The following is a 10,139-nucleotide window of genomic DNA, read 5'->3' on the forward strand; positions in this document are numbered from 1 at the left end:
TAAAAAGCATGCACTAAACATACACTGAGCTCAGAATTTAACAGATGTTTTTGTTACTATTATAATCTAATCTTTTCCTGCAGGCTGTTGTTGTAATTTTGCCACTAGAAGATAATAAAAAGCCATTTTCTCCCCTGCAGAGCTTACCTTTGGCTGACTCAGCTGAGCAGCTGCAGTTTCCTTTACTTGCTTTGAAATTACTGCATCGCAGTTGGGCAAGATATTTCTGCTACTGAGAAACAAGTGGTTTTGGAGAAAATGCCAGAGGCAATAGATCAGATAATGCAACTGGAGCAAGGTAAAGAGATTTTAAAAGCTGGTAATTTGGGCTGCAGCTTTTTCAAGGGGTCCCACAAATGTTTCACTTTTACAGCCAGGAAAAAAGAGCTCCTGAGCCTGCCTATCAAATAGCTCTTAAGATTACTGGCTAAAGTCTGAGTTTGTATCTCAATAAGGCATTTGAACAAGGACGTAACAGCTTCCAAAACAACGAACCAACCAACCAACAGAAAGTCAGCTCTCAAGTGCAACTGGTTAATACTGACTGCATGCCCAGCACGTACCTCAAGGCTTCCCTTGCCTCGTGCAGCAGTTGCCTGAACACACCTCCACTTCTGACTGAAGAGGGAGAAAGTAGGAGCAACCTTCAAATCCCAGGCTGTTTGGCTATCCCAATGCCACATATGGCCGACACGTAATGATTACTGCCCAGGTGAGCATATTGAGAAACAAGAAAAATAAATTTAAGTACTACATCTCAGTGATAAAGACTATGATTAGGATAACATGAGAGCAAATTCAGAATAATTTTAGCACATAGGGAAAAAACAGTTTAATAATCTATGGCTGGTTAGATCTGAATTATTCTGGCAGCTAAGACAAACTCTGACATATTTAGTTCAGCGCTCTGTATATTTGCAGTTAGCTTTATGTAAAAAAGCATTTTGTCAAGGATGAATTTCTAAGCTGGGCAGATCTCCCCAGACCTAGAAGACTGCTTACAAGGCAGCCAGAATGGAGACAGCTGGTGTACGGGCTCAACACAAAACAGCTCCTAGCTGTGAGAACTGGTCTGCAAAGGCTCTGCCCTTCCTTTGACCGACGGACCACTCAGTCCTGCTCTTCCACAAGCACAGAAAAGACCCCACACTATAGCCCTAGCAATAACCTGAAAATCACTGCTCAGCCCAGCAGCCTGCCCTCTGTGGTGAGCCCTCTTCTCCCAGCTTTTGGGAAGTCTGTTGATGACCCAAGGGCTCTGTCTGTTACCCTCCCTCATACACTGCCAGGGAGCCACATACTGCAGTTATCTTAGTCTATGTCCTCATTCATCTCTTCATCTGACACAAACATAAAATGTGAAGAAATAAGGACTTGTGGAAACTCTCACAACTGCCCAAGCACTTTAGCTCTAAAGCACACCATGAGCTTCCCAGCCCACATTATTATTACCAAAGAAAACGAAAACCTGGGAAAAAAAAAACATTTCTAATACCTTGACAGGTCCATCAGTTCCCATTAAAAATAGAAAAGCTATTACAGAAAGTGAGCAAGCACCTGAATTATAGATCAGCGCAGGCCCGGGCAGCTCAGGGCTGTGTTACAGTGCCAGGCGAGGACGAAAGCTCAGCTCACCCACGGCTCCGGCCTGGGGCGCCCGCAGCGGGTACGGAGGGACGCCCACGGCCTCAGCTCGGACGCCCACGGCCTCAGCTCGGACGCCCCGCCACCCTCACGGCACTGGCACCCGCAGCCGCCGGGGAGGCACAACCACGGCAGAAGACGCCGCCGGGGCACCCCGGGGGGCACCGGCCCCTGCGCGGACAGGGCGTCGGCTGAAGAGAGGCGGCAGGAGGGGCCCGGAGGGGCCCAAAGGCGCCTGAGGGGCCCGCGGCCCGGGCCCGCCCGCTCCCCAGCGCTGAGGGCCGCGGCCCGGCGCCGCAGGGAACGGCGAAGGGCGCGAGGAGGCGCGAGGAGCAGCAGCAGCCCCGCAGCGGGGAGGCGGCGCTCGGGCGCCCCCTGGCGGCGCCCCGCCCATCGCCGCCTGCTCCGCTCCGCCATTGGCCGCCGCCCAGCGAGGGGGCGCGGCCCCCCGCGGCGCGCCGGGCCCCGGCGGCGCCCATTGGCCGGCGGGCGCGGGGGCGGGCGGGGCCGCGGAGCGCAGCCCGGCCCCGCAGCGGAGCGGAGCGGAGCGGAGCCGCCTGGCGCGGGGCGGCCGGGGAGCGCTCGCTGGAGGCGGCCGAGGGGCTGCCGCGGAGGTATGGGGCGAGCGGCGTTGCGGAGGGGGGCTCGGCGGGCGGCTTGTGCGGAGGGGGAGAGTTTTGGAAGAGTCGAGGGTTTCCGCCGCCGGCGGGACGGGAGGGGAGCGGAACGGTGCGGTGCGGTGCCGTGCGGTGGCTGCGCTCCGCTCCGCTCCGCTCCGCTGCTGCGCCCGCTGTAGGAGAGAGGGCTGGGAGGCCGTGCTCGCCGCCGGGAGGGCTCGGCCCTGCGGGGCCGCGGTGCGCCGTGCCCGCCTGGCATCGGCGCCCACCCACGGGTCTCCCGTCCCGTCCCGTCCCGTCCCGGTGTGCGGTGCCCTGCTCACGGGGCCGCCGGTCTGCACCGAATACCGCCTGCCGCTCCCCGATGGCCGTGCGTGGCCTAAGCGCCGCTTAGAGTGACGATTCATTTTTTTTAGAAGGGGCTCTTAAGGTTACCGAGTTTGACCGTGTACCAAAATCACAAAGTTGATCCCGTTGCGGAGTTGTAAGAGGAATCCCCCGCCGTTGGCCATACGTCTCTTCTAAAAGGCACGTGGGCTTTCGGGCATTGGGAGAGATGGATAATTCACCTCTTCCCTTGGCGCTTACCCACCCTCGCTGGCAAGCCTGTGTATGCCATTTGTCGTGAGCGCTTGCCCAGCCTGAGCTTGTAAGGGGTGGCCTGAGCAAATGCCGTTACCTTAGTCCTGTCGCCTCCAGCTCCAACACCTGAGAGTTCCTTGTGGAGGTCTCTTCCTTCTGGCCCCTCACCAGGTTGATGAGCGGCAGAGCGGGGAGCCGGGGGTGCACGTGGAGTGCCGCCTTGCTGCACCGCCGGAGACGCAGGCGTGGACAGAGAGTCGGGCAGAGGGAGCGGGTGAGGCTCTTCCTTGAGTTTCAGGTTTTCCGTCCTTCCATACAAAGCTGCTTGGATGCCTCTGAGCCTGGGTGGTACATGCAGGAGCCACAACTGAGCTGGTTTTGGTAGCATCAGTCTGAGCTCCTCAAAAACCACTGCTCAGCTGTTCCCTTGCTCTGGCCCTACGTGCCAAAAGTCCTGGGCATGCCAGGCAACGGCAGCAAGCAGCTCAGTAACTCAGCTAGTCCGTATCCCACAGGGACTGGTGGCATTTCTCAGTCCAAGGCCTAATTTGACAGTCATTCCCAAAACATGCATGTACTGAATGAGGTTCCTCTTGAGCGCAGCTGGAGGGGGGTTGCCAGAGCCTGCCCCCCTTCTCCCTGGTCGCCCAGTACTTACAGCATGCTAAGAAGGAGGGAGAGGCAAGCCAAAATCCCCTTGGTCAGGAAAAGGAGAGGACGTATGTTTTTCTTGCTCTGAATGCCTGCTCTGGATAAAAGGTGGGTGCGTCCTGCTTATTGTGCTTGACGAGGAAGAGCTTATGCCAGCCCTTACTCCAGGAGAGACTTCTCAGCTGAGCAAAGCAGGAAGAGGGAGGAAGAGTGAGCTACAGAGAGATGAGGCTCAGGGCCTTTTCTGCTGGCAGACCCCAGCAGTCAGTTCTGCTCTCAGCATGCCAGTACTCATGGACTGTCCCTTGCATGTGGTATGCAATGAGTACCAAGGCTGTCAGTTCTATTTGACAGCAAGAATGGAAGAATCAGGTAGAACAGCTCACTGCGTTGCTATGCCTAAGCCGTAGATACATCCAGAATTGAAAAACATACCCCAAACTCGCTGACCCGGGAGCTTAAGTTGAAATGCTCTGCCTGGCATGTATCAACATGGCTGTTTATAATCACAAGTGAACAAGAACTCATTGTTAAAAGATGGGGCTTGCTTGCTTCTGGAGCTGAGTGCAGAAAAAAAAAAAAAGGTTTATTTTGAATATCAGTCGTATTCACTGAGTTATATATTTACTGCCTAATATTTGATCATGTGCAGAACAAACAGATCTTGACCAAAACAACCCTCAACTTTGCCATGCCAAAAACTGCGGTGAAAAGCATTGTGCCAGTAAAGTGCATCTTCCCTCTTTGTTTCAACTGTGTGAGATTCTGCTGCACGTGTTGCATGTGCATACGTATCATGAGGTAATAAGCACCGTGACCGTGCTGACCTGACACAGCACATTTGAACAAACAGGAAAAAAAAAATTACCAAAATGAATCAAATAGATTAGAATTTATATCCTCATTTTCATGTCTCATCACTGTTGTTCCAAAGGGAGAGGCTCCCAGTAAAAGAGACCATAATAACACTCAGCAGCTATCTTTATTTACCAAATTCACGTAGTACATCCATTCCAAAGCCAAACCGAGTATTATTTGCAGTGAGTCACAATATTAACATGAAATTGGTTTGTATGTGGTTACTCAAGCTGAGTGCTATCTAGAGCTCAGGGCAGGATTGATCTCGCGTGTGGTGGGATGAGGCGAGTCACCCTCTGCAGGTGGCTGCTTCTCCCTGCCAAACTGAAAAGGGAGTGCATAGAGGGACAGAGTTAGTTGTCCAAGTCTGAAGGTAGGCGACGTGAATCCCACCCCTGCTATTTTTTTACTGCTTAGTATGTGTATGTGCTGTTCTCCAGTCATTTACACCTGAGGGGAGAAAGGTGGAAGAAAAACACTCTGCTTTTGCTTCCCTGGGAAAACTCCTTGAGGAAATACCGTGGGCTAGAGCAGCGGCTGACACTTTTAGTCTTAGCAGGGAAGATTTTCCCAGAACAGAGTTAGCTTTTCTTTGGTTAACTCATGGCATTTTAACTAGGTAATGAACCAGGGAGTGGAGGAATAAGGACAACCCTGCAGATGGAAGTGTGATATGTAATGAGAGCTCACTTTCATTTCTTTCACGTTGTAGGATGGTGTCCATCCCCTATCCGGCCCCTTCTCCCTTTGCTCCACGCAGCAAGTTCAAGAGCTTTCTGGCCTATGCAGGGGCCCAAATCAGTACAACAGCTAAAGCTTTCACAGCAGCAGGGCTTGCACTCCTCTTTGAAGATGAGCTTACGTTTCCTGGCTCTTTGCAGGCACGGTCTTTATATCCGACAAAACATTTTCATTTCCACTGGGATCCAGTACACAGAGATCCCTAGAAACAGAGTCATGTCAAGTGCCATGCTTGCCTGAGAGGTTAGACCATGCTTCTAAAATACATACAATAAAAATAAAAGAAGCAGGCTAGGAGCTGGGGCTCCATAACCCAGAAACATGAGGAAGCAAGGCTGGTGGGAGCAGGAATAACTACTTTGGTTTATCCCATTTGGTGTGGCTGGTGCCAAAAATTCTTGACAGTATTTGGTTGCATTCACAGTCTTTCCACACCAAACTTCCCAAGCTGTAATTTCAGTTTTTCTTTTTCCTTTGTTATTTTGCGTGCTCATGTTGCTCTTTGACTCAAAAACTCCTCATCCAAGGGTTTGTTGGTAGGAAGCCCTGAGAGACCACATGCCAGGATAGGTGAGACTCCAGGTATTTATAGTCAGGGAGTTTGGTATTCAGTTGCGGACCATAGTTTGCCCTGCCTGTTTGTTCTTCAGCCTGATTTGTGTATTTAAGAGGGAGAGATAAAAACCACATGCTGCATTGTTGTAATTCATAATAGATTTGAATGTATGTCCTGCAGCAGAGCAGCTCCCTTCCATGCACAAGTCCACTCGGGCTGACAGATCAAGGAGGGGAACAGAGCCTTTCTCCTCTCCTGATGACAAGTATTAAATCCCTTCGCACAACTGCATCTCCGTACTGAAATGGCAGGTTGGTTGGGGCATTACTTCAGCCGCTGCTGATGGCGTCAGGCCCCTGGATTCCCCCCGTCTGGCTGCAGCATGGCCCCTGGTCAGAGCATTGCAGTTAATTGTAAATTGCCCTCCACGCTGGAGAACGCACACATGAGCAGATATGCTTAACGCTGTCCATCAAATCCATTCTGGTGCTTCGAGGCCCTGAAGATCCACATCTTTCCAGAAGGAAGTTGAAGGTCTTGCGATCCTCCCTCTAGTTTCAGAGAGACCCTGGGTTTGTCCTCTTGTAGTACCTTGTCAGCTTGCGTTCACCTTAGCATGTTGGTGTCGAGACGATCGCAAGAACTCTTGGGAGGTAACTCTTGCCATGGAGCAGACAGGGCTGGTGGACGCCGCGCTGGCATTCTTGCAGGCTCAGGCAAGACCCCAGCCGCTGAAGGTGCTGTCTTCGTGGTGAGCAAGAAATCCCCACACCTGCCGTCACAGAAGCCAGCTCCTCAGGAGCACTGGCCGCACAGCGCTTCTTGGTGAAAGCTATTTCTGCAGAGTAGGTTGCTTCATTCAGATCTCCTGAGGCTAAACCAGCACCTTAGCTTTGCGCAGGTCACCCCAGCCTGCTCCAGATTAGAAAATTCTGGGAACTCAGAGGAATTGAGCAGTTTTTGTCAAATAGCTCGGGCAAGACATAAATAGCGTGCAGCAGCGGCTCTGTGGCTTCTCGTCTAGCATACCGAAGGGTTGATTTGGGGTGAAGGGCAAGGGAAGAATGTAAATCAGCATTGGCCCAAACACACAGGACCAGGCACGTTGCCCTCCTCCTCTTCCCTTTCCCCTCCAGCCTCCATGGCTACAGGCACTCTGGACAAGGAGGACAGGGAAAAAGGTGGCGAGCGGTTCTGCATTGGTGATGCGATGAACCGCTAACAGCAGCCAGGGCGACACACATCCCTGTGATCTCGGAGCCGCCTCGTGATGGCTGAGCCACCTCGCTGGAGGGGGAAATGACTCACATTCCCATGGCTGGCCTCGGGCAGCACCCTTCAGCGCCATGGGGGCTAGGTGCAACGAAAAATTGAACTTACAGCGCGGAGCGCTTTCCTTACTGCAAACTACCAATAGCAAAACGCTTCCTTTCGCTTCAGAGTTAACCCTTATGTAGGTATTTTCTATTTAAAAAAAAAAAACCTCAACAGACTCTCGAAACCCTGGCTTGTATGAGAAGGAGGGCGCGGAGGTGCGGGGAGGGATGAACGTGCTGCTTTCCACTTCCCCTTCAGCAGAGATCAGACTATTTTCAGAATGATGTGTCTTGTAACTGGAAGCACCAGCAGCCCCGGCGTAGCTGGGGTAATGGAGGAAGGGCCTGGCTTGTGTGGGTTTATTCACAGAGCAGGTGCTTTTTTTTTTTCTTGGCCGCCCACACACCCACCCACCCCCCCCCCGCCTTTTGTCACGCAGGGAGGACCAGCAGGAGCAGGCGATACCACACTCCTTTTTGTTCCTGCCTCAGCTCTGGCCCAAAATGGCATTGTGGGGTGTGTGTGTAACTGATCCTCGAGAAAGCGGGTGTGCCGTCAGAAACGGGAGGCTTGCTTCCACGGCCACAGATCTCCCTGAGGCTGCATCCAGCCCAGCATCAGTTAGCTCCCTGCTGCAGCTACACTCCCTGCTGCCAGCACCGAGAGGGACAGAAAGGGGGGGTCCTGGTACCCTTCAGCTGTCACAGTGTGGTGACACCTGAGCAAGTACTTACACCTGCATAAGAGCGGGTTCAGACCAGCTGGCGTTCTTTACTATGGGCAGGCAGTTATACAGGTAAAAAGCACAGCTGTAATGGAAGAGCGGGCTCCGCCTTCGTGGGCTTCCATTGCTGCAAACTGAACTATCCCGGCATAGACTGGGCTGTTGCAAAGTGGGGTCAGAAAGTTTGAAAATTTAATTTAAAAAGGTAACAAACTAAAGTGAGGAGTGGTAAGGAGATTACTCGTAACCTCAGGCTGCGTTAGGAGCGTCTCACCTGTGCATACGTTTGCTACTCAGCGTCACCCCAGTGCAGATGTTTGCAGCTTCACCATTTCCCTCTTTATTTTCCTCTCTTCAGAGCGAGCCGGAGATGGTGGACCATCTTGCAAACACTGAGATCAACAGCCAGCGTATTGCTGCTGTGGAGAACTGCTTTGGGGCTTCCGGACAGCCCTTAGCTGTGCCGGGAAGGGTCCTTCTAGGAGAAGGGATTTTAACCAAAGAATGTCGCAAGAAACCAAAACCTCGCATATTCTTCCTTTTCAACGACATCCTTGTCTATGGCAGCATAGTCATCAACAAAAGGAAGTACAATTCCCAGCACATCATTCCCCTTGAAGATGTCACTTTGGAGACGCTGCCAGACACCTTGCAGATGAAGAACCGCTGGATGATTAAAACCTCCAAGAAGTCCTTTGTGGTTTCCGCAGCCTCCCTCACGGAGAGGAAGGAGTGGATCAGCCATCTGGAGGAGTGCATCAGGTACCTGCTGACGAAGACGGGCCGGCAGCCCTCCACGGAGCACGCAGCCCCCTGGATCCCAGACAAGGCGACGGACATCTGCATGCGCTGCACGCAGACCAAGTTCTCCACGCTCACCCGAAGGCACCACTGCCGCAAGTGCGGCTTTGTCGTCTGCGCAGACTGCTCCAGGCAGAGGTTCCTGATGCCCCGGCTGTCCCCCAAGCCCCTGAGGGTCTGCAACCTGTGCTACAGGCAGCTGCTGGCAGAAAAGAAGGAGGAGGCGGAGGCAGATCACAGGCAGCCGGAGCCGATCCGCTCTGCCATCCCGGGCTACGAACCCTCCAGCGGCGATGACAGCGATAAGTCCGACGATGACAAAGCTGACCAGTGGCCAGCAGACACAGAGTTTTATACCTCAGAAGTATCCTGGTCATCTTTCCATAGCTGACCTCCTTGGGAGTTGGTGGCGTTTAGACATTGGGAAGCCAACTTCTGGCCTCCAATGCATGTCCTTCTTGATGTTTTCTCCGGAGGCCGTGCCTAGGAAGGCGGATCTTGGCCCCTGCGTGTGGCGTCTGCCTGGGGAGCAGAGATGGGGTTACCCCTCTGAGAACGTGTCTCACGCGACGCGAGCACAGAGAGCAACAGCTCAGTGAAGGGCATGGACTGGGACAGAGACCTTGGCCAAACGATCTTACCCTTCGGTGCCTTAGCCTTCCCGTCTGCAAAAACAGAGCAATACTAGCTTCTTTTCTCAAATGCTTTGAGATTGGCTCTTGGGAGAAAAAGGAACACGAAATCCTGGAGTTAAACACACTTGCCTGCTAGTGGTGCCTTCCTCCGTCATGGCAAGGGGCATTCTAGATGCCGTTTTCCATGAGCATTGCCTCTACATCAGGGATTCTCATTGCAAGCATGCCAGCCTGAGGGGATAGCCCCTCATCCCTGCATGGTAAGGTCGGCACAGGCTTCCATTTCTACACCCAGGTCTCAACTTTGGAAACACTAAGGAAATGGTGCTCCGATTGCAAGGAGCTTGTATGAGGCTTGGTATGAGCAGCCTTAGCAAAGCGCTGGAGCATCCAGCTCTCTCGCGTGGAAGGAGGTCATTTTGGTGGTACCAGGCCAGGAGGGAGGAAGGAGAGGGGAAAAGGACAGGTAAAATTATACAGAGGAGTGAGATAAGGAGGGAGAGACTTTGCACAGTTGACTCAGCTAACTGCAGAGCCCCAGATCTCAAAACCAGGCAGTTCCACCAGATTACCAGCAACTTGATGAACTCAAGTCTATCAGGTAAAAGGATAGCCCAGGGAAGACTTGTTAAAAGTCTTGAAAAATCGAGGAAAATGCCCCAAATTAAGGTCCTATGACGTGCAGCACTTCCACTTCCCTCCTGAGCAGGAGCCCAAGGCATTGAGTGCTCACTTGTGGGCTCACCTCATGTCTATCAGTCTCACGAGTCCAAAGTTAAGGTCCTTTATGTACTTCCAGGATTGGAGCCTAAGACTTTGCAGCTAACTTGAGATCAACTATAAAGTTCAAATTAAGTTAGAAATAAACCATGTTTATTCAAGTATTCTATCATAATACCGCGTGGGAGTAAATATACTGAAAATCAGACAACAGCAATTGTTTTGCAGCACACATTTCTACAAACTTTTATTATATTTTTGTATTGTGTATTTTATGCTCTTGAAAAGGAACA

The 10,139-nt window shown here is 52.3% G+C and overlaps 1 protein-coding gene across 1 annotated transcript; it reads left to right on the forward strand.

The window, feature by feature from the left end:
- Window positions 1–6,031: 6,031 nt before the first annotated feature.
- On the forward strand, window positions 6,032–8,882 carry PLEKHF1 (pleckstrin homology and FYVE domain containing 1). Its single transcript, XM_009493274.2, has 2 exons — window positions 6,032–6,106; window positions 8,049–8,882. The coding sequence occupies exons 1-2, from the start codon at window positions 6,032–6,034 to the stop codon at window positions 8,880–8,882; spliced, it is 909 nt and encodes a 302-aa protein (XP_009491549.2).
- The last annotated feature ends 1,257 nt before the right edge of the window (window positions 8,883–10,139 follow it).

Source organism: Pelecanus crispus, chromosome 8 (assembly GCF_030463565.1).
Source record: "Pelecanus crispus isolate bPelCri1 chromosome 8, bPelCri1.pri, whole genome shotgun sequence".
In the NCBI taxonomy this organism is placed as follows: domain Eukaryota; kingdom Metazoa; phylum Chordata; class Aves; order Pelecaniformes; family Pelecanidae; genus Pelecanus; species Pelecanus crispus.

Bases quoted from the DNA above. Each gene is read 5' to 3' on its own strand.
- PLEKHF1 (XM_009493274.2), top strand. From the start codon at position 6,032: ATGGCCCCTGGTCAGAGCATTGCAGTTAATTGTAAATTGCCCTCCACG. The intron at 6,107-8,048 runs GCTTAACGCTGT...TCCTCTCTTCAG, and splicing joins ACGCACACATGAGCAGATAT to AGCGAGCCGGAGATGGTGGA.